The sequence below is a fragment of the Rattus norvegicus genome, chromosome 12 (genome assembly GCF_036323735.1).
Source record: "Rattus norvegicus strain BN/NHsdMcwi chromosome 12, GRCr8, whole genome shotgun sequence".
Classification (NCBI taxonomy): Eukaryota; Metazoa; Chordata; class Mammalia; order Rodentia; family Muridae; genus Rattus; species Rattus norvegicus.
In genome coordinates, this window is record NC_086030.1 from 27,635,331 (window position 1) to 27,662,952 (window position 27,622).

Consider the following 27,622-nt stretch of genomic DNA (forward strand, 5'->3'; position numbering starts at 1 on the left):
GATGGATGGATGGATGAGGTGAATGCAGGGGTTCATTCTTCTCTCTTCCAGGTGCCGGAGGAGCTGGAACCCTGGGAGGCCTGGTGCCAGGTGCAGTACCAGGTGCACTGCCAGGTGCAGTACCAGGTGCACTGCCAGGTGCAGTACCAGGTGCACTGCCAGGTGCAGTGCCAGGTGTGCCGGGCACTGGTGGAGTGCCAGGTGAGCCATGTTTCCCATCCAGAGATGGGTTTGTATTGTCTTATAGAAGAGGCATGGGGCTTGACATTTTACAGATAGAAAAACTGATACCAGAGATGAGTGGGGTAACAGGGAGAGCTTCCCCTAAAGCAGTTGAATGGGGAGGGGCCCTCTGTAGGGGCCTGGTTGCTGATCCCTGACAAGCTTCTCACTCCCTGGGGAGACTCAGCCAGCTCTAGAGAGCCTCCTGATGACCAGAATTCAGTGATCTGCCTTTTATTCCGGGGTATTTCTAGTTCCTTACAAACAGATGACCCTTTACTCAGGTGGCCTTAGGTACTTTGTTATCCACCAATCAGAGGTCAAAGGGAGATGATTGAAAGTCCTTGGTATTCGAGGACCCCCTTCTTACTTAGGTTAGGTGTGGCTTTTCCAATCTCTCTTCTGCATGCTTTTCCCCGTCTAGGATAAAACCACCCTTCTGCACTTTTTGTTTATAAAGGAACTAGGACTAAGAGTGTAGCTAAGTGGTAATATGCTTGCTGAACATGCAAAAAGACATCAGGTTCATTTCTGATATTGCAAAGAAAGAAGGGGTACTGCGAGGGTAAAGGTATTTGCAGCCAAGCCTGAGGACCCAAGACTGAATCCTGAAAATCCACATGTTTAAATGAGAGGAATGACTTGCACAAGTTGTGTTCTAACACCCATATATGTGCTGGGGCATACGCAAGCATGCACACACACAAATACATACATAAATTGGTTCATTAATTAATGTATATTTTAGAAGGAGAGAGAGGGCACTGGGAAATGGTACAGGGAGATGACTAACATTTGCATTACAGTAAGTTTAGTGGCCAGAGGTTGAATCCCCAGGATCTACATAAAAGCCAGTGGACATGGTAGCCTGCCTGTACTGTTAAGATATGGGTGGTAGAGACAGGGACTCCTCAGACCTAACTGGCTAGCTAGAATAGATAAAATAGCAAGCTCTGGATTCAGTGAGAGAACCTGCCTCAAAGTACTTTGTGGGATCAGAAACATGGAGGACCTCTATGAATGTTGTGATTCCTGTTCTCGTATGTGGGAAGAAACCTCTCAGAATTCCCCAAAACAGATCTATATATTCAATACTTTCTTAGTTAAATCTCTGACAAAACTTTTGCAAACATGTGTGTGAAGGCATGCACTTTAAAAAAAAACAAAGGTCAGGAAGGAGTCATTTCCTATGACAGCTTGGGCTAAAGGTGCTACTAGGAAATTTTTAATTAAGAGCATCTAAGACAGGACTGAAATCCCCATAGACCCAGAGTCACCTCTCATCCCAAGCCAGGCAGGGACATGCCCAAGTGCCCTGCAGGGGGCAGCAACAGCATCAAGCCTAGACCCAGGCCACCCTCATCGCTCTTCATGGTGCCCAGAGAGGGATAATCATGGTGGGCTCTGGAAGGGATAGGTAATAATAAAGGAGGGTTGAGGGTCATCTTCTGCTCTCTTTATCCAAATAGGAGCAGGTACCCCTGCGGCTGCAGCTGCTGCCGCCGCTGCCAAGGCAGCCGCCAAGGCAGGCCAGTATGGTAAGTTGTCCCTATCCATTGACCCCAGACCATAGGCTTCTCATAGCTTCTGCTGAGGAGCTAAGGGTGGCCTTGAACCCTCCATGTGCTGGGATTCCAGGCATGTGGTGCAAGCTTTGTTTATGCAGTACTAGGGGACAGAACCCAGGGCTTTCTGCATGCCACGTGCGTGCTCTACTTATCTAAGCCACATCCCCAGCCCTAAGTATGAGCTGTTCTCATAGCCTTTAATTTATCTGCTCTCCTCTAGCAGGATAGAACTGCCAAGGTCTCCATGACCTGCCCCCACCTACTTCTGAAAACTCCTGGTTCCCCAAATCCAACTAGGATGAATTCTCTTCTGAATCTTACGCTAGAGTCCAGCCTTATCCCCTTGAGGGGCTGCATTTCTTGATAGATGTCTAGGTCACCCTCAATAGCCCTAAGAATGTATGTATTTCCTAAATGTGATTAATCCTGAATATTATTAATGGTAGGTGCTCTACTTCTAGGAGCTCAGTTGGGGTCTCATCATAGGCTGGGGGTGGGGGGCAGGTGGAGACTTGGCCTTATTAAATTTGGGAGCCAGGCTTAGTGGTCCTGGCATGTAATCCCAGCTATTCAAGGAGCTAAGGCCAAGGGCATTGAAAGTTCAAGGCCAGGCTGAGAAATTTAGTGAGACCCTGTCTCAAAGTAAAATAAATAAATAAATAAATAATAACAATGACAATAATAATAATAATAATAATGGACCTTTTCAGTAGCAGCAGCGTAACGCCTGCTTAGAATCCCCCTGTGAGGGGACTGAAAGTGTGGCTCAGAGGTAGAGCACCTGCCTAGAATCCTCCAATGACAGGCTGGGGGTGTGGCTCAGTGGTAGAGCCCCTGCCTAGAATCCCCAGTGAGGGGCTGGGGGCGTGGCTCAGTGGTAGAGCACCTGCCTAGAATCCCCAGTGAGGGGCTGGGGGCGTGGCTCAGTGGTAGAGCCCCTGCCTAGAATCCCCAGTGAGGGGCTGGGGGCGTGGCTCAGTGGTAGAGCCCCTGCCTAGAATCCCCCAATGAGGGGGCTGGGGGCGTGGCTCAGTGGTAGAGCACCTGCCTAGAATCCTCCACTGAGGGGCTGGGGGCGTGGCTCAGTGGTAGAGCACTTAGCTAGTATGTTCAAGGCCTCCCATTTATTCGCTAATACTAAAAGGGAAAACAGTAAAACAAACAACAAAGAACAAAACTGCCTGTTATCCATCATCCTCAAGCAAGCCTCCAACGTGTCCCTGTCCCTCGAAAGGTTACAAATTACTGGATTTACACCTGACTCTTATTAAATAGGAGCAAAAAGAGGCCCAGCAAGGGGAAGTATCTGCCCCAAGATCACACAGCAAGTCTTTACCAGGACTGGGAAGAGAACCCACAGTTCCTGACCCAGCTGAAGACTCTTTTCAACAGCTCCTGCCCTCTTTGTTTGGGCCTTGATTATAGATGAACTATTCCTTCTCTTTTAGGTTTGGGCCCTGGTGTTGGTGGCGTTCCCGGTGGAGTTGGTGTTGGTGGGCTTCCCGGTGGAGTTGGCCCTGGTGGTGTTACTGGTATTGGAACTGGTCCTGGCACCGGCCTTGTACCTGGTGATCTTGGAGGTGAGCTATGGTGGGTGGGTGGGTCTGGGGTTCCCCGGAGCCCTCATGGGTGCCATTTTGAATGTTCTTCCTCTATCTTCAGGAGCAGGGACACCAGCTGCTGCCAAATCTGCTGCTAAGGCGGCTGCCAAAGCCCAGTACAGTGAGTGCACTGTGATTTCTCTCTGCTGTCCCCATCCACCCAGTCAGGGCACACAACCCCAGCGCAGCCACAGGAAACAACCTCTCGAATCCATCCTTACCGTCTTTAGGTCCCCCGTGGCACCTAGCAGAGGGCTCAGAAGTACAGACTCAGCAAGAGGGAGGCCTGGCTTCACCTCTTGGTTCCCAAGATAGCTGAGTGACTTCCGACTTCCTTTAACTTATATATGAAGTGTAGGGTCAACGGCATGGCTACACACAGAAGGTCACTAGGAGAATGTAAGAGGTTCAGGGTGAGGACATGGTTCAGGTGGTAGAGTGCTGACCTAGCATGCATGACTCCCTGGCTTCCATCCTCAGTACTGCCCAAACCAGGCATGGTGGTGCACGCCTCCAATCCCATCCCAAGGCTTATAAGATAGATACAACAGATCCAGAAATCCAAGAGCACCTTCAGTTCAAGTCCAACCTTGGTACATGAGACCTAGGCAGGAGTGGGAATTAAATAGATTTTCTCCAAAAGTGGGAGTGGTAGTGCACCCCTCTAATTCCAGCACTTGAGAGGCAGAGGTAGGCAGATCTCTGTGAGTTCAATGCCAGCCTGGTCTATATATAATTTCAGGCCAGCCAAGGCAACATAATGAGACCTTTTCTCAAAAATAAAATAAACGGGTTGGGGATTTAGCTCAGTGGTAGAGCGCTTGCCTAGGAAGCACAAGGCCCTGGGTTCAGTCCCCAGCTCCGAAAAAGAGAACCAAAAAAAAAACAAAAACAAAAACAAAAACAAAAAAAAAAACAGCTGAGGCTGGAGACATGACTCAAGGGTTAAAAGCACTGACTGCTCTTCCAGAAGACCTGGGTTCAATTCCCAGAACCTACATAGCAGCTCTCAACTGTCTATAACTCCAAGATCTGACACTCAAACAGACAAGCATACAAGCAAAACACAAAGGCACATAAAATAAAAATAATTTAGAAACAATAATAAAAACATGTACTCTGGTGTAAGTCTGCAGATGAGGACTAAGCTGGGGAGAAGCCTGCTACTCCCTTGGAGGCCTGACTCATCTCCTGAGTTAGGGCACCTCCCCAGGGGCCACATTGCATATAATATACATAATATATATATATATATATATATATATATACATTTACCATTTACTACTGTCCTCTCTCTACAGGGGCTGCTGCTGGGCTTGGGGCCGGTGTCCCTGGACTTGGGGTTGGTGCTGGTGTCCCCGGATTTGGGGCTGGTGCTGGTGGATTTGGGGCTGGTGCTGGTGTCCCTGGATTTGGAGCTGGAGCAGGTAAGGAAAAATTCTAGAATTCAGTAGAAAGTGCCCTTGAACTCAAAGAAAGAGGATCCACCTCCTCCCAGGACGCCATCCCTACTCAGCATCCTCCGGGCCAGTCTGTCACCATTCTATAATTGCTCTAGGACAAGGACGCCAATAGGAACCCCAGTTCTTCATCATGTGACTGCCGAGCCTTACTCTGTACCCAGTCACAGGCAGGTTACACTGGGCCTAGAGGGTATAAGAAGGGACAAGCCGGCTGGAGAGATGGCTCAGTGGTTAGGAGCACTGACTGCTCTTCCAGAGGTCCTGAGTTCAAATTCCAGCAACCACATGGTAGCTCACAACCATCTGTAATGGGATCTGATGCCCTCTTACCAAATAAATAAATCATTCTTTATAAAAAGGGACAAGCACAGGTCAGCCCTCAGGGAGTTCCAGGTGAACAATGTCAGGGTTAAATACCAAAGAACACAAGTAGAACCCCCGTGTCTGGAGTGCCATAGAGTTTCAAGGCTTTAAAACTCATGATCTAGGCAGAAGAAGTTAGGGTGGGCTTCCTGGAAGAGGCAGCAGCACGCCAGGTCCTGAGCTCAGCAGCTGGACCTCTCTTCCCCTTTTTCTACAGTTCCTGGATCCCTGGCTGCATCCAAAGCTGCTAAATACGGTGAGTGCCGCACACCAACTGGTCCCCTGGTCACCCCACCAGCCTTGGCAGTGTAGGTAGGGCTGAGCGGTCATTCTGAAGGACATCTGAATGGCCGCCATAGTCCTACCACCTGCCTACTAACCACCGTGGCAGCCAAACACACCTGCCGTGCCAGACGCAGTAGAACACACTTATCATCCCAGCTCTTGGAAAGTGAAGGGAGGAGGTTACCCTCGGCTACAGGGAGAGTCCAAAGCCAACCCTGTCTCACCCATGACAACTCATGTCTCCAAGGTTCACTCCGACCCTGACAGTGTCCGTGGAACACAGGGATGTTGGGCCTACGAGGCTGGGCACCTTCAGCCTCCACTCCGCTCCGCCTGTTGGCCAAGGAGCTTGTGGGGCTGTGGATATTCTTCGTGGAGGCCTCCCCGGGGCCTCCTCCCTCCTGTCCTGTCAGCATGACTTTGCCCAATCCACCCCTGCCTGGAGGACGTGGCAGACCCGCCTGCCTTGCCACTTGGCACTCTGGCCAGACCCACACTGTCTGTGACCCCCACATTCCTGGCCTCCTAAAGAGCCAGGCAGGGGGGCCTCTGCCAGGGATGCGCCAACTGGCCACAGTTTGTCTACTTGAGGCCAGTTTCCACCTCGGAAAATCCCATTCCTCAGCTATGCGCGCGCGCACGCGCACACACACACATACACACACACACACACACACACACACACACACACATACACCCGCAGCCCCTGGTCACCCACAGCTTCCTCTCAGGTTCCTTGCCAGCTGCTCTTGGCCCTAGACAACAGACTTTACCAGGGAAACACACTAAGGATCTCCTGAAAGAGCTGCCACTGGGTCCTTTCCTGGCCTTAGGACCTTGAGCACTGCATTCTGTTTAACCCCTCCTTTGCCCCAACCTCCTCACCTGCAAAACTGGTGTGACTGCCTGGCATGACAGACCACACCTATGAGGCCAGCTTTTCCAAGGCTGAGGCAGGAGAATCTCAGGTTCAAAGGTAGCATGTCCTAAACATCGAGAGCCTGTCTCAGAAAAAAAAAACCAAAAAACAAAAAAAACCAAACAATAAAAAGAGAGATGAGTGCCTGACGGGAATCCCCAGTGAGGGGCTGGGGGCGTGGCTCAGTGGTAGAGCACCTGCCTGGAATCCCCCAATGACAGGCTGGGGGCGTGGCTCAGTGGTAGAGGCCCTGCCTAGAATCCCCCAGTGATGGGCTGGGCATGTGATTCACTGGTAGAGGACTTCCCTAGAATCCCACAGGCCTAGGTTGCATTTCTGCCTTATACTCCCAGGGTACGAACACATCATTGAAAATAGGGGTCTGAAGGTCATTTTAGCAGTCAGGAAGCTGAAATAGAACCAATAGGTCATGAGTTCTAGGTCAGTCTCAGCAACTTAGTGAGACTATCTCACTAGAATAAAAGGAAAAGAAAAGAAAAAAGTAGGGGCTGGAGAGATGGCCTGGTGGTTTAGAGCACTGACTGCTCTAAAGTCCAGCTCTGACTCCAGAAGTCCTGAGTTCAAATCCCAGCAACTGCATGGTGGCTCACAACCATCTGTAATGGGATTCGATGCCCTCTTCTGGTGTGTCTGAAGACAGCTACAGTGTACTCATATACATTAAAAAAATAAATTTTAGAGAAAGGAAAAAGTAGCTGGTGGTGATGGTGCATGCCTTTAATCCCAACATTGAGGAGGCAGAAGTAGGTAGATCTCAGAGTTCAAGGCCACCCTGGTCTATAGATTGAGTTCTAGGATAGCCAGGGCTACACAGAGAAACTCTGTCTTGGAGAAAGAAACACAAAACAAAAAAAAAAACAAAAAAAAAACCAAGAGCCAAAAGAACGAAGTTCCAGACATAGATATAGCATACGCCTATAAATCTCAGCACTTGGGGGGTAGAAGCAGGAAGGTCAAGAGTTCAAAGCCATCCTCACCCATGTAGAAAACCCAAAGCCAACGGGAGCTATAAGTGATCTGGTCTTCAAACAGCTAACGTATGTCCCTTGGTCCTCTCTCCACAGGAGCAGCAGGTGGCCTTGGAGGGCCTGGAGGACTTGGTGGGCCTGGAGGACTTGGTGGGCCCGGAGGACTTGGTGGGCCTGGAGGACTCGGTGGGCCTGGAGGACTCGGTGGTGTTCCTGGTGGAGTAGCAGGTATATTTTTGCTATCCCAACAATGGGTTGTCTGGGAATGGAGACTAAGACTCCAATACAGTCCCTCCTTGAGCCCCTTGTGTTCCCAGGAGGTGCACCTGCTGCTGCTGCTGCTGCCAAAGCTGCCGCTAAGGCTGCCCAGTACGGTAAGCAAGAGTTCAGCTTCCCTGGTCCATCCCTGAACCCCCGGGGCCCAGCTACTTCCTAGTCATTGGGTATCCCAGAAATGATGTGGGAGCTCAGGGTCTTAATGAGAGTCTTCTAACACTGTGTGTAATGCAGGGGTCTCCCTCCCCTCAGGTCTTGGTGGAGCTGGAGGACTCGGGGCCGGTGGACTGGGAGCCGGAGGACTGGGGGCCGGTGGACTGGGAGCCGGAGGACTGGGAGCTGGTGGACTGGGGGCTGGGGGAGTGATCCCTGGTGCTGTAGGCCTTGGAGGTAAGGAGTGAGTGAGGTCTATAAGAAGGAGAAAGAGGGGCTGGAGAGATGGCTCAGCGGTTAAGAGCACCCGACTACTCTGCCAGAGGTCCTGAGTTCAATTCCCAGCAACCACATGGTGGCTCACAACCACCTGTAAAGAGATCCGATGCCTTCTTCTGGTGTATCTGAAGACAGCTACAGTGTACTTATATATAATAAATGAATAAATCTTTAAAAAAAAAGGAGAAAGAGGCATACCAAAGCCAGATATGAAGGCAAGCACACTATCATCCCAGCACTCAGGAAGCTAAGGCAAGAGGACCATGAGTTGAAGGCTAACCTGAGCTACATGGTGAGTGTAAGGTCAGCCTAGGACACATTAGACCATGTCTGAAAGCTTAAGCAAGCAGCAACTGGACTGTCCACTGACATAGAGGTAGCAAAAGCTATCTTCCCCTCTCTCCTTCAACCAATACAGCAGATGAGGGCCCACTAGCATACTACAGTCAGACCCATTTCTCAGACAAGAAAACTCAAAGACTGGAGAGAAATTACTTCCCTAAAGTCTCTACCATCATGGTGGATGTGCGTTTCTCTTTCTCTTCTCTCTGCCATTGTGTCCTCCTACCTAAACCAGCCTGTATGCTGTGCTCCTCAAGACCAGACATATAATAGCAACTTAATGTCTGGGGAGATAGCTCACTGGTAGAGCCCCTGCCTAGAATCCCCCAGTGAGGGACTGGGGGCGTGGCTCAGTGGTAGAGCCCCTGCCTAGAATCCCCCAGTGAGGGGCTGGGGACGTGGCTCAGTGGTAGAGCCCCTGCCTAGAATCCCCCAGTGAGGGACTGGGGGCGTGGCTCAGTGGTAGAGCCCCTGCCTAGAAGCATTACTGAATAGTAATGAGTAGTCTCATTGCATAGTATGCATTAGATCCTGGAGTCCGTCTCTAGCAACACAGGAAGTAGGGGCTGTTATAAATATGGATGTGTGAAGGGATAATGGATGTGGGTGGACAAGTCAGGAGCAGATACTGATCAACCAAGCGGGCTGGAGTGGGGAAGAGAGGTGGCTTTCCTGAGCTCTCCTGTGTCTGCTTCCTCCAGGTGTGTCCCCTGCTGCAGCTGCTAAGGCTGCCAAATATGGTGAGTTTCCCCTCTGGCCTCCCCCTCTCCAAAAGGCTTGTGCCTCCATCACCATGACCCACATCTTCCCAGCTCATGGTGCCCCTGAAGGTCTTGTCCAGAATGTGAGCAGCACCGCCATGTCCATTCTGATACCCCTCTGTCCTCTCCCCAGGTGCTGCTGGCCTTGGAGGTGTCCTAGGAGCCAGGCCATTCCCAGGCGGAGGTACGGCCAACTCTGATGTTGCTCTCTGATGTGCCTGGCTCTAGGAGACAAACAATGGGGGTCTGGGAACTGAATTCACATGAGGTCTATAGATGGAAAAACCACTCCAGGAAAGAAGACAACTATGGGAGGAATACCGCCTCCCAAGTTAAGGATAGTGCCAGCCAAGCTTAGAGCATAAACCACAAGACATATGAGACAGAGACATGTTTAATTAAGAGCGGGACTTCAAGGCTTGGGGACATGGCTCAGTTAGTGAAGCATTTATCATGCAAGTATAAAGACCTGAGTTCAAAGCCCCAGCACGTATGTAAAATTGGCAAACTGGAGAGGAGACTCGAGGATCCCTGGGGTTTGCGGGCCCAGCTCATTTTGCCAAATTAGTAAACAAAAGATTTAGTGAGAGACCTCGCCTCAAAATAAAAGGTAGAGCATGTGCTCTACCCACAAACACCCCGCAAAGAACGTGGCTTCAGTAGGCTACAGCAGTGGGAAGGCGCTGGTACCAGACGTCAAGACCAGGTGATAAGGCCACAGCATGGCCTGCCACCGGTCATCACCAACCCAAAGTCTCACTTGCAGGAGTGGCAGCAAGACCTGGGTTTGGACTTTCTCCTATCTACCCAGGTATGCCCAAGTGTCCTACTCTGGGGCCCTGTTCTGGGCTCTACCAGACCCCAAGATGAGCCCAGACATCAGTCTAACATCAGGACAGGGACACCCTTCATATCTCTCAGGGTCCCCATGGGTTGAAGAGCTTCCCTATCATACTTTTCCTGAAGTCAACGGAGGCTCGGGAAACCACTAAGCACTATTCAAAGGTCACACAGTGAGCAGAGACAAAGCCAAGGATTCCTGCTATCCAAGTCTAGGACTTGACCCTATCCTATGTCACATGTCCTGTTCTAGTTGGGTAGGAACATGGTGGGCTCCCAGAGTGAGCCCAGTCATGACACCTCTTCTTCTAACCCCATAGGTGGTGGTGCTGGGGGCCTGGGAGTTGGTGGTGAGTCTTCCGTTAAAAGACTAAACTAACCTTGTTGATAGAGGGAATCTTAGCGGGGAGGGGGGACGGCGCTGGGGGGGGAACGGGTGGATAGGGAGGCTGAAACAGAAGGATCAAAGTTCAAGACTAGCCTGGGCTATGGAGAGCGTTCCAAACAACTCAGTCAATTTAGTAAAACTCTGTCTCAAAGTCTTTTATAAACATTTTTTGGAAGGGCTGATGATGTTCCTCAGTAGCAAAGCAATTACTTAGAAACCAATCCCCCAGTGAGGGGCTGGGAGCACGAATCCGTGGTAGGTCACCTGTCTAGAGTCCTCCAATCAGTGGCTGGGAGCGTGGCTCAACAATAAATTTCTTGCTTAGAATCTTTCAGTGACAGGTTACGGGCATGGCTCAGTGGTAGAGCACCTGCCTAGAATCCCCCAATGAGGGGCTGGGGTGTGGCTCAGTGGTAGAGCCCCTGCCTAAAATCCTCCAATGAGGAGCTGTGGGCGTGGCTCAGTGGTAGAGCCCCTGCCTAGAATCCCCCAGTGAGGGGCTGGGGGCGTGGCTCAGTGGTAGAGCACCTGCCTAGAATCCCCCAGGGAGGGGCTGGGGCGTGGCTCAGTGGTAGAGCCCTTGCCTACAATCCCCTAGTGAGGAGCTGTGGGTGTAGCTCAGTGGTAGAGCTCTTCTTGCCTAGATCCCCCACACACATCCCGTGAGGAGCTGGGAGGAGCTGTGGACATTGTTTAGTGGTAGCGCTCTTGTCTAGAATGCAGTAGTTCCAGGTTCCATCCCAGTACTACAGAGCTTGACTCTGGGGAGAAGGGTGTAGCAAGACCAGAGGTAGATGGGCTGATTGGCAGAGAGGTCTTGGGAGCATAAAATACAGGGCAGAGTTGGCGCAAGGTGAGGATGCCAATAGAGGTAGGGGAACCCAGGATCTTCCCCACCTCATCCTCTGCCAACACTGCCTCCCCACTTACAGGAAAACCCCCGAAGCCCTATGGAGGAGCCCTTGGAGCCCTGGGATATCAAGGTAAATATTCTGTCCCTAGGGAAGAAAGAGACAGAGTCAGAGGTCAAGGTCTAGGTCCACCAGCCTGAGCTAGAGGCACCTCCAATAATATTCAGAGATACGAGCTGATCTAGAACCCTCCATGCTCACCCTCGGTGGAGCCTGGACATTCTTACCCATATCCCTCACCTGCAAAGAGGAGTCTGAGACTTGAAGAGACAGGGAAAAAGTGGGAAGTACTTCCAGGACATACCACCAGGTGGCGCCAACAGGCCACATCGAGGAGAAACTGTATGAGGGCTAGAAAGCAGCCTGTGCTACCTACCTTCCTACTCCAGCCTACCCTAGGCTGTCTACCCACCAGGATTGCTAAACAGGTCTTCCCAGCATTCAGGCTGAGGCGGAAGGACTCCATACAATGTCAGCAACCCCAACCAGAGGGGGAGTTGGGGAGCAATGAGAATAGAATATAGTTCTAGGTTTCATCCCTAATCCTAGTATAAAACCAAGCAAGGTGTTGCATGTCTAGACTGAAGGAAGGAAGGAAGGACGGACGGACGGACGGACGGACGGACAGACAGACTAGCTGCTTTTAGTTTGTCTAAGCCTGGGGTGGAAGCAGACAGAAGGACCAAGCTGACCATCACTGTTTGTGCCCCGTTCCAACCCAGGTGGGGGCTGCTTTGGGAAATCTTGTGGCCGGAAGAGAAAGTGATCTTCTGGGGACCCCTGACTCGCGACCTCATCAACGTTGGTGCTACTGCTTGGTGGAGAATGTAAACCTTCTATGACCACCCCCCCTACTCCATCCCCCCGACCCCCACCTGGGAGGGGACAACAGGCCAGTGGCCTTGGAAAACCCACAGGACAAGGAAATCAGACAGCAGCAGCCACGTACCCCTAACTAGAAACCCCCCCACATATCAGAGGCCAGGGCGGGTGTCCCATCTCTTCCCACCCAGGAGCTCCCCCACACAGTATCCATCTCCAAGAGAAATTGGTGCTACATGTTGGTGCTTCTTCTTTGTGGGGGGAGGGAGGAGGGAAGGGTATCCCAGGAGGGACTCCCCCTTCCCTGAAGCCCCTCTATTAAGATGGTGCACACCTTCGCTGGGCAGTCCTGCCTCCCCCTGCCCACCAGGAGCCATTCCTGGCTGCATCCCATTGGTACCCAAGTACCAGAAGCCTCGACATTAGATTTGGTAACACGATCCCTCTCTCTCTTTGGGTCCCCTGTCCCTGACTCCCATTAACAATAGCTACTTCCCACACCTGGGACACCTTGAAGTCCGACGACTTCTCACACTGGGAATAGCTCCCTTGTTCTTGTGGAATCCACCTGCCAACCACCCATCCACGGACTCATCCATCCTTCCATCCGTCATCCATCCATCCGTCCGTCCGTCCGTCCTGACTGCCTAGTGCCACTGTCTGGCTAGGCACACCCACTATCAACCTGGTTCACCTGTCATGGCAGCCTGTACCCACCCCCGCCACACACCCCGACGCTGGCCTAGGGTGCAAAGGGTTGTGCGGGCTGGTCCTTCCCACATGCAGTACTGTAATCCCCGTCCCTCCTGGAGCCACTCTATTACAGAGCATGTCTCACCAACCCCACCTCTTTGTGTTTCGCTGTGATAGATCAATAAAATATTTTATTTTTTGTCCTGGATATTTGGGGATGTTGTTCGATTGTTGGTGTGCTCTTTGGGTTTTATTTTTGCAGCTAACTGGGGAGAGAGAGAAAAAAAATCTCTAATCTGGGAAGCTATATCCTCAAGAGAAAATTCATTTTTAATCGCTTTAATATAACTCTGGATGAAGCAAACATTTAAAAAAAAAACAACGAAGACAAAAAGGAAAAGTAACTGCTCTAGCAAAGACTAATAAATACAAACCTTTTGAAGGATATTGTCCTGGGTTTCTCTGAGGTTGTGTGTGTATGTGTTGGTGCATGTTCAAGTACACACACATGTATGCAGGAGCTGTGTGCAGAAGTTAGAGAACATCTTTGAGTGTTACCTCTCGGATGCTGTCTATCTCTCCTTTGAGGTCTAGTCTAGTCTCCCCATAACCTTTCTGCCCCTCCCCACAGTGCTAAGATTATATGCACTCACCAGAAAGCCCTGGTGTTTTGCTTTGTACATGGGTTCTGGGACTCAAACTCAAAACATCATGCTTACACGCACAGCAAGCATTCTGTCAACTGAGCCATCTCCTCAGACACCTTTGTGGGGTTTTGTTTTTGTTTCTTTAGCCCGCTTTCAACTCCTGCCCTCGTGGCAAATTGGTTCTGATGTGAAGAACATCCACTGCCTACAATATATTGAGAAGGCCATTGCCCAACTCAGCTGTTGTCACCTGAGGATATAGCTAAGCAGTCGAGCCCCTGCCTAGAATCCCCCAGTGAGGAGCTGAGGGTGTGGCTTAGTGGTAGAGCACCTGCCTAGAATCCCCCAGTGAGGGGCTGGGGGCATGGCTCAGTGGTAGAGCCCCTGCCTAGAATCCCCAGTGAGGGGCTGGGGGCGTGGCTCAGTGGTAGAGCCTCTGCCTAGAATCCCCCAGTGAGGGGCTGGGGGCGTGGCTCAGTGGTAGAGCCCCTGCCTAGAATCCCCAGTGAGGGGCTGGGGGCGTGGCTCAGTGGTAGAGCCCCTGCCTAGAATCCCCAGTGAGGGGCTGGGGGTGTGGCTCAGTGGTAGAGCCCCTGCCTAGAATCCCCAGTGAGGGGCTGGGGGCGTGGCTCAGTGGTAGAACCCCTGCCTAGAAACCCCAGTGAGAGCTCTGACCTTGGTTTAGTGTTAAAGTGTTTGCCTGCAGTTCTCCAGTAAGGAGGCTAATAATGAGGTGAACACTCATTCTCAACATTGGGATTAGCTAACTTAAAGGCTCTCAAAAGGCCATTGAGATCATGGATTAATTATTTATAAGGAGGCTGCTTATAAGGCAACCCAGCTTTCCCAAGAAAGTAGCAAAGGAGACCCCCCATCCATTTCTTCAATCAGAAGGGGAAAAAATTATTTACTGCTTTGACACCCTTTGTCCCTCGAATTGGCCAGCCAGTTCAAAGACCTAGGAGTACCGCCCTTGTTTCTCACTGCTTGGTTGGAGGTTTGTTTCACAGAACTGGGGATTAAACCTTGGACATCCTCCACTGAGCTAGCTACATCCACAGCCCAGCTCATGACTTTAAATACCACATAGGGGCCAGCAAGAAGGCTCATCAGTTTAAGGAATTTGCTGTCAGGCCTGACAACGTGAGTTCAAATCCCCAAAGCCACACAATGGAAGGAGAAAACTGACTCTCACAAGTTATTCTCTGTCCTCCACACACGTGTGTGTTACCCAACTCTTGGTACATAAATAAATGTGGTAAGAAATCATGTATCCTAATGATTAATTGCCAAGCTGGTATAATTTGCATGATCCCGGGACTTGCATAACCAAGGTCCCCCTCTCTAACCCAGACTGGTCTCAAGCTCACAGTCCTATTGTCTCAACTCCAGGGATTGATTATAAAGATGCGCGACCATTGCTGGTCTCAAGGGCAATTCTAACACGTCCATCTGAAGTCTCAGACATGACCCACTCTGTAGCTATTTTCTCCAATTTGAAACATTCCCTCCTAGGAGGAGAAGGGGGTGTTGGGAAAGTTCCTCCCCTTCCCCCAGGAGATTTAAATGTCAGCTCCCTCCTCACAAAATCCCAATCACAAACCAAAGTACAATTTCACCAAAAGTAACCATGGGGAACCAAGGGGTTTATGGGGCTTTACTCACAGAGCTTGAGTGAGGGGTTCGCCACAGGAGCACGACTGATCCCAAAGCAGCCATGCTGGGAACTCTTCATCCAAAAATGAAGAACGGCTTCTACATGGATGGAACCCTCTCAATTCATTTCCCCCAGCCTGTACACCCTAGCACTTCTAGAGTCCCCCAAAGCCTTGGGCAATTAGAGCAGAACTGCATCCAGGTAGCTGGGAGGAGTCACTGGAATATCAGGTGAGGATCCATTCCTATGGTGATGGATGTCCGCAAGCAGGAATAGCTGATCTAATGGAGGTGATGGCTGTTTTTCTAGGAGAGCCATCTGTGATGGAGCCACCCGTAAGTTGTCTAGGAATTCCAGTCACGTAGCCTTCATGACTTGTCACCCGGGCAGGGTTTGACAAATCAGTGGTACAGCTACCTGAGTCACCCAGGGTCCCAGAAGTGACCCCTGTTATTTCAATGGTTCAAGCCAGAACTGGGTGGGAATCGTTTAATTTGATCGATCATAAGCATCCCCGCCTCAGGAGTAAAAGGATATTTGGGCAGGTCTATCAGGAAGAAAGCACACAACACAGTTAGCGCCCCAATAGGGATGGGCCCACAGGCCCAAAGATGTGTTGGCTGTACGGTCCCTGCTATGGGTGGGTGATAAGATGGGCAACCGAGGTAGAGCTAGCAGTGAGTGACGCATCCATGTATGGGAGACAACCACAGTATGGCTAGTTTTTCCTGTGTTGGGGTACACGTCCTTGCCACGGTGTCTGATGCCTGCACCCTGAAATGGTAAGAAGACTGCAGTCAAGACTAAGTTGTTGAAAATGAGAGCCCCAGTGGGGACATCTTCCTCGACAGGACACGGGATGAGACGCTCCCTTGGTGGCTGCATCTGCCTTGTGGTAATGTATATCATCACATCAGTGAATTGCCACGTGATGTTTGGAGTTTGACAATAAACTGGTCCTGAAAGTGAGAACCCAACACCACCCCCCAACCCTGTGAGAGAAAGGGGAGAGAACTAGAAAACAAAAACAAAAACAAAAAATGAGTATAATCACTGTGTGCTCTCAGAGAGCTGAAAGGTGACCAAAAGAGGTCCCTAGTGTCCACCCCATGGTATAAAAGTGCCTTCAGTGGGAGAGAGAAGCTGGAAGTTCAGCTATGAGAAACTCTGCTTTCAGGAGAGGAAAGACCTCAACGGTTCCTGCAGGACACTGTGACTCATGATTTGATGACTTTTAGCTTTAGTTGTTGTTTGTTCTTTCACTTGGAACCATTGCCCAAGAGGACACTCTTGCTCTGCCTAGAACTCTATTGGGAACTCTAGCTGGCTGCGCCCTGTGACTTCTCTAGTTGATTCCTGCTGGATATTTTGAGTACTCAGTCCAATTGTCTTGCTATCTATCTATTCATCTACCTGTCTGTCTGTCTATCTATGTATCCATCCATCTATGTATGTATGTATGTATGTATCTATCTATCTATCTATCTATCTACGTATCTATGTATCTATCTATGTACTATCTATGTATGTATGTATCTATCTATGTATCTATGTATCTGTCTATGTATGTATCAATCTATGTATCTATGTATCTATCTACCTATCTATGTATCTATGTATCTATGTATCTATGTATGTATATGTATGTATGTATCTATCTATCTATCTATCATCTATTCATCTCTCCATCTATCCTTTCTATCTACTTAATGAACATATTCAAAACTGAAATCATGGCTGTCTGAGGTCGCTCTCCACCCCATAACCCAGATTAGTGCAGGCATACCCTCAGAAGATCTAGGGAGCAGGAGAGTGCATTGCAGTTTTGAGCAGTGGCACATATGGGATGGGACGGAAGGCATCCATAGTGTGGCCATTGCTGTGGGAGATGAGACACGAGACTGGGTCTCAGCTGTTCTTTCCGAAAGAAGGCACCCATATAAGGGAGGAATTACAACAGGAGAGAGGCAGGTGGGTGTCGTCCTCTGCATTAGCCTCGGGTTTGGCAAGAAATGTGAGGAAAGGGGGAAGCGTGAGATGGAGGTGTCGCCTTGCTGTTTCTTACAGCTGAGGGGATTGAAAGGAAGGAGAATTAGTTCAGTCTGTGCTGAAGAGCTCTTATCAGAATCTAAAAACTTGGAACCTGTCAGAGGAATCAGTGCACAGTAAGAGAAAGCAAGTTAGAAGTGATAAAAGATACCCATCAGGTCTGACTTTAACACATGAGAAGGGAAAATCCTTGAGTCCGCTGGTAGATGATGGTGTCAACGATAGCCAATACAGGAAACTATGGTAAGACGTACTCTGCATTATAGTTTTAATTATCATCTTGGCACAGTGTAGAATCACCAGGAGAAGGAGCCTTAACGAAGAATTCATCTAGATCAGGTGGTCTATAGGCATATAGATTGTCTAGACTGAATTGATATGAAAAGACCTAGCCCACTGTGGGCAGCACCATTCTCTAGGCAAGGGGATCCTGGACTATAAAAATAGAGAGCGCAAACTGAGCACTAATAAGCAGCTAGTCACTCATTTCTCTCTGCTCTTTAACTGTGGATGTGGTGTGACCAGCTGCTTCAAGTCACTGCTGCCTTGACTTCCCCACAATAAGGGACTATAACCTGTGAGCTAAAAATAAACCTTTTGTTCCCTAGATTGCTTTTTGTCACAGAAATGAAGTTAGGATACCCTGCATCTGAACGTCTGAACTGCTTGAGTTGGGTAAGATTTCTAAAAAGTAATTTAATTTAGGGGTGTATGTGTGAGAGAAGGGGTCCAGAATTAATTATCCTTGGTTACTCTTCAACCTTACTCACTGAAGCAGGGTCTCTCGATCAAGCTCAGGGATTGCCAATGCCAGTTTTAAGAGCCAACTTGCTCTGGCATAATGGCTCAAAGGGTAAAAGCACTTACCACCAAGCCTGGTGACCTGGTGACCCACATTGTGGAAGGAGAGGATTGACTCCCACAAGTTGTCCTCTGACCTTCATACACATGCCCACTGTGGGCAACATCATGTCATGTGCCACACACACACACACACACACACTCTCTCTCTCTCTCTCTCTCTCTCTCTCTCTCTCTCTCTGTCTCTCTCTCTCTCTAAATATATGCAATAAAATGTTTAAAGCAAAGGACAAGTACTCCCTGAGGGTTATGATCCCAGTGGGAAATGTCTCCATAGCTCATATGTTTGAACACGCGTGATGTTATTCAGAGGGCTGTAGAACCTTCTACAGGGAGCATATTGCTGGCGGAATTGGGTCACTGGGGAGCTGGTTATATAGCCTGGCCCCACACCCTGTTTCCTGGTCCACCAAAGGATGAGAAGTTTCAGCCATACATTCCCTCTGCGATCCTTTTGCTGACTCTCACACACCCTCTCCTACTGTGATCCAAAGGAAACCCTTCTTCCTTAAGTCACCTCGTGTCAGGAATTTGGTCACTACAGCCACTAGTCATTTGTAAGTACACTAATAATTACTAGTTAGTACTAGTAACTAACGATGGGTTACTTCCCTACAAGTTATAGCCAATGAGTCCCCTAGAGGCCCCACAAACCATAAAGACTACCGCTACTGCTATTGGTTACTGAAGCCATTACATACTTTGGCTCATAGAAAGTCAGCCTGAAACGGGCTAGAATCTCCCTGCTGGCTGACTTTCCTAGTGCTAGACATGTTGTATGGGTTCCCAGGATGAACTGTTAGTAACAGACCCCCTTGGTTAGAGACCTCCTATGCTATACTGCGAAGAGGCCAGGCGAGGTATGACTACTGGTGTAGCAGTGGCATAACTGTTACGGGTACAACCAACCGCTTAATTTGAATGTAAAGCCCACTATGCGGGAAGCAGTTTATGCTTGATACTATCTATAAGCCGACTTAAAAACTGTTTGGTAAATAGATATATGATACTCCTATCAAATCACCTAAACATCTATGTTCCTATCCCTAGATTACTGCCACTGTCAACCCTTGGCCATAGAGGTAAGCTTCTGGTTTTTACCATGAGGCGTAGTCTCTCCAGCCTCCCCCTCGCCCCCCATAACTTTATAAGCCTTTAACCATCCTAAGTAAAGTCGGTCTGATTCCTGACAAGCAGTCCCAGTGTGGTCATTCACCTCACGTACTCACAGGGCTTCTGAACCCTCTGTTCACCATCTCTGCTCCCACTACCCTCCTGGACTGTACTGGCCAACGCTCCACAAGTGTGGGGAGAACCACAAGGATCCAGCGTGGTCTCCACCACACAGAAAGTGCAAAGGTCACCAGGCTATCAACCAGCCTCGTGGCTGAGTAACAGATGATGCATTCCTTCCTTTGAACAAACAACCTGGTGCATTTAACATTCCTGGTTCTCCAGGGCTTGTCTGGGAGCACAAGGACCTCCGTGATTCCCGCAGGCTTTCAGTGGTGCAGCTGCCAGAGTCACCTCTGCTTTTGCAAGCGACCTCCTTATCCATGCTTCTATAAGCCACCCGGATAGACACATTGCTTCACTAACTGGATCTGGGAGAGTTCGTCTCTAGGGGCTGTCACCAGTGCCCTCTCTTGGTTAAAGAGATATGTGCTCTCATCTCCAGAGGAAATTTTACATTACACCTAAGTAGCATGTTAACATGAATTCCCCTGTCCTGCCAAGCCACTCCCCCTCCCCACCTTTTCCATTTGGGGTCCTGACAGCCCCTCTCTTTCAGAAGCTTCGACTTGCAACCCTGAGGCCGTCTCTGACTCAGTCCTCTCATTCTCCACAGCTAGATCACCAGAAGTTCCGCAGCACGCGAACCAGGCTCTATCCAGGGTGCACAGTTTGCAACACCTACAGGGCTGTGCCCTGATCCACCAGCATCATCTTGCCTAAGCTGCCGGAATAACGCACTACTTCTGCCCAGGCTCTTCCTCGACTTGCATTCCACCCACAGGCCAAAAGAATCCTTCCAAAATAGAAGCCAAGGGTGGTAGTGCATGTCTGTGATCCCAGAACTCAGAAGGATAAAACAGGAGGATCGCAAGGAGGGGCTGGAGAGATGTCTCCGTGCTTAAAAGCAATGACTGTGGGGTTGGGGGTTTAGCTCAGTGGTAGAGCGCTTGCGTAGCAAGTGCAAGGCCCTGGGTTCGGTCCCCAGCTCCGGAAAAAAAAAAAATAGCAATGACTGTTCTTCCAAAGGAACCAGGTTCAATTCCTGGCATCCACATGGCAGCTTGCAACTGTCTATAACTCCAGGTCCAAGTGATCCTATACAGTCACACAGATTTACATACAAGCAAAATATCAATGAGAGATAGGTAGGTAGATAGATGGATGGATGGATGGATGGATGGATGGATGGATGGATGGAGAGAGAATCATAACTTCAAGGCCAACATACATTGTTAAGGTCCTGTTTCAAGATACAAAGAGCTAAGCTAGCGCTCACTGGTAGAATGCTTGCCTAGACTCCCCAGTGAGGAATTAGAAGCTTGGCTCAACAGTAGAACACCAGGCTAGAATCCCTCCATGAGGGGCTGGAGATGTAGTCCAGTGGTAGAGCATTTGCTTACGGTCATGGTTTGAATGTGAACACAGGTTCACGTGTTTGAATACCTGGTCCCAGCTGGTAGCATTGCTTTAGGAAGTTATGGAACCTTTGAGAAGTTGGGTCTTACCTAGTAGGCGTACGGCGTTAGAGGATGGCCTTGGGGGCTCTACCCTGGGCCTGTTTCCGGTCTCATGTTTGCTTTCTGTCCATTGCCATCATGTGACCAGCTTCCCGATTTTCCAGCCACCATGAATGAGGCTGCACCAGCCACCATGCCTTCCCCATCATGACGAACTGTATCCCCACCAGCCATGAGCCAAAGGAAATCCTCCTCTACTTATGCTCCCGGAAGGTATCCTGCCATGGTGACTAAAAACTAACCAATACACTGAGCATCTCTAAGGCCCTTAATTACATCCCCGTCACGGTCAGCAGAGGAAAATGAAGAACATTGTTGTAAGGAAGAAGAAAAACTGTAGGCCAACAAATGGGGGTAAACTAGATAACATAAGTACATTTCTACAAACACCCAACCTACTAAGGATCACAGACAATCTGAACAGATCAAAGATGAGTAAGGATTTGAATCAGCCTTAGAAAAAAATCCAACAAAGAAAAGACCAGGAGCAGATGGCTTCAGTGGAGAACTCTGCCAAACGTCTAAAGCCTTAACACCCATACTCCTGAGCCTCCTCCAAAAAGGAAAAAAAATTAAAATAGAATGTCTCTAAACCCATTTGAAAAAGCTACCGCTGCCCTAATAACCAAATCAGACAGGGACGGGCAAAGATTTACAGGTGGCCCATACCTGTAATTGTGGTGCTCAGAAGGTAGAGAAAGGCCAGGGGTTGGGGATTTAGCTCAGTGGTAGAGCGCTTGCCTAGGAAGCGCAAGGCCCTGGTTTCGGTCCCCAACTCCAAAAAAAAGAACCAAAAAAAAAAAAAAAAAAAAAAAAGGTAGAGAAAGGCCAATCAGAAGATCAATATGGGGCTGGAGAGATGGCTCAGTGGTTAAGAGCACTGACTGCTCTTCCAGAGGTCCTGAGTTCAAATCCCAGCAACCACATGGTGGCTCACAACCATCTGTAACGATATCTGATGCCCTCTTCTGGTGTGTCTGAAGGCAGCTACAGTGTACTCATATATAATAAATAAAAAAAAAAAAACCCAAAAAAAAAAAAAAAGAAGATCAATATGATCTTCAGTTATGTATCAAGTTTGAGGCCAGCCTGGGCTACATGAGACCCTGCCTGTCTCAATCAAATCAACTTTATGGTCAGAGGTGAGAGGGCTGAGGGAGTGATCTATGATCCCAGAAGGAGGATCGTGGGGACTGGAGAGATAAGAATTCAGTGGTTAAGAGCCCTGACCGCTCTTCCAGAGGCCCCAGGTTCAATTCCCAGCACCCACCTGGCAGCTTACAACTGTCTGTAACTCCAGTTCCAGGGGATCCTGCACTCTCACACAGATTTAAGTAAAACAAAACAAAACAAAAACAAAACAAAAAACAGGAGGATTATAACTCCAAAGCCAACTTGAGCTACTTGGCTAATGCCCCGTCTCGAGATACAAAGAGTCATAGAGTGCTTGCCTGGACTCCCCTGTGAGGAATTAGAAGCTTGGCTCAGTGTCTATGATTGATTGTGGGTCCGACAACCTCAGTTCAGTTCGAGAACCCCTGTAAAGATGGAAGGCAGGATCTGACCATAAAGTTCTCCTTCGACCTCCACAGGCACGCTGTGGAGGACCTCCACTGAAACGCGCTGTGCATACATATATACAAGAGTCGATAAATATCTTATAGCAAATAATATTTTTTAATTACACAAGTTGCTACCAAACCAAAAGTGCACCTCTTGTTTACTGCTAGGACACTGTGGCGGTTTGAATGAAAATGGCCCCCATAGGTGCCAAGAGGGAGTGGCATGATTAGGAGGTGTGGCCTTGAGGAGTGGGCGTGGCTTTGTTGAAGGAAGTCACTAGGGATTGGGCTTTGAGGCCTCAGAAGCTGAAGCCAGGCCTAGCGGCTCACTTACTACTCTTCCTACTGCTTGCCAGTTCTGATGTAGAGCTCTCAGCTGCCTCTCCAGCACCATGTCTGCCTGCATGCCACCATGCTTCCTGCCATGATGGTAATGGACTGAACCTCTGAATGTAAGCCAGCCCCAACGAAATGTTTGCCTTTCTAAGAGTTGCTGTGGTCATGGTGTCTTTTCACAGCAACAAAACCCTAACCGGGGTTGGGGATTTAGCTCAGTGGTAGAGCGCTTGCCTAGCAACCGCAAGGCCCTGGGTTCAGTCCCCAGCTCCGAAAAAAAGAAAAAAAAAAAAAAAAAAAAAACCCTAACCAAGACAGACATGATTTTGTTGTTGTTGTTGTTATATGTATTTCTGTGTGTCTGTACATATGGGTATGTCCATGAAAGTGCCCACGGAGACCAAAAGAAGATGTCAGATCCCCTGAGACTGGAGTTACAGGATGTTGGGAGTCACACAAATTGGGTGCTGGGAACCGAACTCTAGCCCTAATAGCAAGTCACTAAGCTATCACTCCTGACTGTGGGATCTAATACCAAATCAAAGGCCTCTGTGTGTGTGTGTGTGTGTGTGTGTGTGTGTGTGTGTGTGTGTGTGTGCGCGCGTATGAGCGTGTTGTGTATGTATGTGTGTGAGTGTGTGTCTGTGTATGTGTGTGTGCATGTGTGTATGTGTGAGTATGTGTTTGTGAGTGTATGAGTATGGTGTGTGTGTGTATGTGTGTGTGCATGTGTGTATGTGTGAGTGTGTTTGTGAATGTGTGAGTGTGTTATATATGTGTGAGTGTATGAGTGTGTTATATGTGTGTATGTTTGTGTATGAATGTGTGTATGTGTTTGAGTGTATGTGTGTACATGTGTATGAGTGTGTGTATGTGTGAATATGTTTGTGTGTGTGTATACACATGTGTGAACACGCTTGCACACACACAGAGGTAAGAGGTTGATATCAGGTGTCTTTTTCAACTACTCTCCACCTTGTTTGTTTGCTTGTTTGTTTTTGAGGTAGAGCTTCTCACTGAACCTGGAGTTCACCAATTCAGCTAAACTGGCTGGCCAGCAAGCCTCAGGTACAAAAAAAAAGCCCAACCTTGGGGGCTGGGGATTTAGCTCAATGGTAGAGTGCTTGCCTAGCAAGCGCAAGGCCCTGGGTTCGATCCTCAGCACCAAAATAAAAAAAAAAAAAAAGCCCAACCAAATCTGGTCCTTGTGCTAGTTCAGCAAACACTTTACTGACAGAGCCATTTCTGTACCAGCCCCTGTCTAAGGTTGCTGTACAGCCTCTTAGACCCTCAGTGCCTCCTTAGGACACGTCACTAGGCGATAGGGTTGTCCCTGCCTAAGTCCAGCAGTCTAAAATTTCCACACCTATGCAGGATGCTCTCTGACTTTCCAGTACTGGTTCAAATAGTCTAATATCTTTGGTCACTTGATTCAGCAAAACTCTCTTCAGGTGTTTTCCCCTGAACTGTGGCTAACTTGGGGCTGGCTCTCAGCACCCTGTGACAGCTTAGGAGAGGTTGCCCCTCTCCCAGCTCCTGAATATTCAAACCTGCATAGCTTGGGAGGGTCAGTGTTATATGGGTGCCACTTTCAGGGTGGTGAGGCAAAAACACAGCTCTACACTCACAGGTGGAGGACAGAGACATCCTTTTCAGAGATCTCCAGTCAGACAAAACTGGGATCTGTGGCTTTGGTGCATAAAAAAAAAATTCAGTTCAAAGCAGTGTGAAACATTGTCGGAGTTTAACAAAATCAAAATAAAGGGCCAACGAGTTGACAAAGTGGGTAAAGAGGCTTGCCTCCAAGACTGACAACCTAAGTTCGATCCCCAAGACCTGTAGTAGTTATCCTCCGACCTCCAGGTGCATACACTGGCATGTGTGTGTGCTCACACACTCGCGCACACCCACACACACCAGAAGAAAGGAAAAAAAAAAGGGGTTGATGAAAAATGGTTCAGGAGGCAAAGGTGTCCACTTAATGCCAGGCCTGAAAACCTGAGTTCAATCCCCAGGACTCATGTAGAAAAAGGACAGAGTAACTCTGCAAGTTGTCCTCTAATCTCCATGACTGTGACACACACACACACACACACACACACGTGCACACACACACGTGCACACACACACGTGCACACACACGCTAAATAAAAATGCATCTAATAGTTTTTTAAATTTTATATTTATTAATTTTTATGTATATGAGTGATCCGTCTTCAGACACACCAGAAGAGGGCATCAGATCCCATTACAGATGGTTGTGAGCCACCATGTGGTCGCTGGGAATTGAACTCAAGACCTCTGAGAGCAGCCAGTGTTCTTAACTGCTTAGCCATCTCTCCAGACTCACAACAAATAACATAAGACTTAAAGTTTAAAATAAAATTTAAAAACTTAGAAAGATGCTCAGGGAAGGAAGAAAGCACACCCAAGTACACAATTATGAGCTCCTCAGGGAAGAACCACAGTTCATTAAGAGACAGTTTTAGCCTGTTTTAACCATGAGTTATACTAGCTAGTTTTACTCAGTTTGACACAGGCTAGAGTCATCTGAGAGGAAGGAACCCCAATTGAGAAAATGCCTCCATTAAGTTGGCCTGTAGGCAAGCCTGTAGGACATTTTCTTTTTTTTTTTTTTTTATTTTTAAGATTTTATTTATTGTATATGAGTACACTGTAGCTGTCTTCAGACACCAGGAGAGGGCATCAGATCTCATTACAGATGGCTGTGAACCACCATGTGGTTGCTGGGATTTGAACTCAGGACCTCAGGAAGAGCAGTCGGTGCTTTTAACCCCTGAGCCATCTCTCCAGCCCAGGACATTTTCTTAATTAGTGATTGTTGGGGGAGGGCCCAGCCCATTGTAGGTGGTGCCTTCCCTGGGTTGGCAATCCTGGCTTCTATAAGAAAGCAGACTCAGTATGCCAGTAAGCAGCAGTCATTGGCTTCTGCATCAGCTCCTGTCTCCAGGTTCCTACCCTGCTTGAGTTCCTACCCTGACTTCTTCCAATATGAACAGTGATGTGGATGTGTAAACCGAATAAACCCTTCCTAATTTGTTTTTGGTCATGGTGCTTCACTTCAGCAAAAATAATACCAACTAAGACAAGGGTTGAGGGAAAGAGAGAGGCTCAGGTGAAGTAAGACTTACAAGGGCTTTCTTCAGATGGTTTTTTTTTTTTTTTGGTTCTTTTTTTCGGAGCTGGGGACCGAACCCAGGGCCTTGTGCTTCCTAGGCAAGCGCTCTACCACTGAGCTAAATCCCCAACCCCTTACAAGGGCTTTCTTGAGGGGCGTTGGCAATAGGCATATGTAATAGTTGGATGGCTCTCATGACATATCAAAAAGTTGCTAAGAAAAATATCATTTTCTCCCATTTATTTGTATTTCATAAGACATAGTTTCATATAGGCCAGGTTGACCTCAAACTTGCTGTGTAGCTGACGTTACCCTGGAAATGTTGATCCTCTAAGTCTGAAATGTTGGGGATACCTCATTCACCACACTGCTTCTGATTCGTCTGTTGTTTTGTTTCGAGATAGGTCTCTATGTAGCCCTGGGCTTTCCTGGAACTCCCTAGGCTGGCCTCCAATTCATATTTACCTGCCTCTGCCTCTCCAGTACTAGAATCAAAAAGACCTGAGCCACTGAGTCCTTCCAGACTTCTCTTTTTAATACGTGAAATTATAGGCTGGTTCTGGGGGTGCCTTGGATGCAATTTTAATCTGACAAAGTAATATCAGGTCGTATTAAGACTGTACAAGGGGCTTAGAACGTGTTCTTTTATTGTAAAGAGGAGAGGAGCCTATGAAATTGCCGATTACAATCGGGAGAGAAAGCCTTTTTTTTTTTTTTTGGTTCTTTTTTTGGGGGCTGGGGACCGAACCCAGGGCCTTGTGCTTCCTAGGCAAGTGCTCTACCACTGAGCTAAATCCCCAACCCCGGGAGAGAAAGCCCTTAAGCAAATGGTCTTGATTGTGTTGGAATTCTTGATTCTCGGCTGATGAAAGAATTTCAATTAGAATCTGGGATAAGGGGCCCTTTTGTCCTCAAGTCCATAGTTTCCTTGTTCTGTGTTTTAATTTTTGGTTTTGGACTTCTGTTCTTTCCACCTCCACATCCAGAGTGCTAGGATGAATGCTGGGATTTATGTGCACCCTGTGCTGTTTTTATGTGGGGCTGAAGATAGAAGCCCAGGCTTCTAGCATGCTAGGCAAGCACTCTTAAAGACTAAGCTGTATAATACATTTCTATCCTTTTTGTATCCTGCTTCCTACCCAGCTGACTCCCCACTCTCCCCTCACGCCCACCCTGACCACCAGCGACCTCAAGGTCTGCATTGAACCAGAGAGGCTCCGGGAGGATTGTGGTCGTCTTCTTCAGAGATGACCGCTGGGCAGCTCCTTTGGAGCTCACAAACCAGCCGCCCGGCGCCTAAGTAGAGCTGATGATGAATGAAAGGTAGAGGAGGGGAGGAAGGGGCGGAGTTAGGGGCGGGTTTTCTGTGGGCGTGGCCTGGCAGGCTCCGCCGGCCCAGCTGTGCGACCGCGGGCGAAACTGCCTTCGTAGACCCGCATGGCTTCCGCCGAAGAGGAGGAGCCACGCAGAGGCAGCTTCGGCCTTCAGCGCCACGCAAGACCCACCCTTTCCGCTGTTCGCAGACCCAGCCGAATACCCCCCCGAGGGCGTGGCTGTTATTAAGGGGGCGTGGCTTCTTTCGCGGCGGTGCGGTTCCAAGCGGGGACAATTCTGTCAATGCCGCAGCTGGCAGTCCCCTAAAGTGGCCTGAAGAGGGCGTGGCTGCAGCTGAGAAGTCGTGGTTACCGCTCCGGGGCGGGATTGTCGCTTAATGGGCGTGGTTATCTCCATGAGGGGCGGAGC

At 48.9% G+C, this 27,622-nt stretch overlaps 1 protein-coding gene across 7 annotated transcripts in view; it reads left to right on the forward strand.

The window, feature by feature from the left end:
* The window catches only part of Eln (elastin), a 43,431-nt gene extending 30,348 nt beyond the window's left edge, over positions 1–13,083 (forward strand). For 4 of the 7 annotated variants that reach the window (XM_063271069.1, XM_063271074.1, XM_063271075.1 and 1 more), the window contains 15 exons: positions 52–201; positions 1,692–1,760; positions 3,239–3,370; positions 3,453–3,512; positions 4,693–4,818; positions 5,435–5,473; positions 7,507–7,638; positions 7,728–7,784; positions 7,939–8,076; positions 9,162–9,200; positions 9,355–9,405; positions 9,988–10,032; positions 10,382–10,411; positions 11,382–11,432; positions 12,083–13,083. In XM_063271069.1, coding sequence (XP_063127139.1) covers positions 52–201; positions 1,692–1,760; positions 3,239–3,370; positions 3,453–3,512; positions 4,693–4,818; positions 5,435–5,473; positions 7,507–7,638; positions 7,728–7,784; positions 7,939–8,076; positions 9,162–9,200; positions 9,355–9,405; positions 9,988–10,032; positions 10,382–10,411; positions 11,382–11,432; positions 12,083–12,126 — 1,163 coding nt within the window. In that variant the 3' untranslated portion in view covers positions 12,127–13,083. The remainder of the gene's footprint in view (positions 1–51; positions 202–1,691; positions 1,761–3,238; positions 3,371–3,452; positions 3,513–4,692; positions 4,819–5,434; positions 5,474–7,506; positions 7,639–7,727; positions 7,785–7,938; positions 8,077–9,161; positions 9,201–9,354; positions 9,406–9,987; positions 10,033–10,381; positions 10,412–11,381; positions 11,433–12,082) is intronic. The other 3 variants (XM_063271072.1, XM_063271073.1, XM_063271071.1) reach the window with 2 other exon arrangements.
* The last annotated feature ends 14,539 nt before the right edge of the window (positions 13,084–27,622 follow it).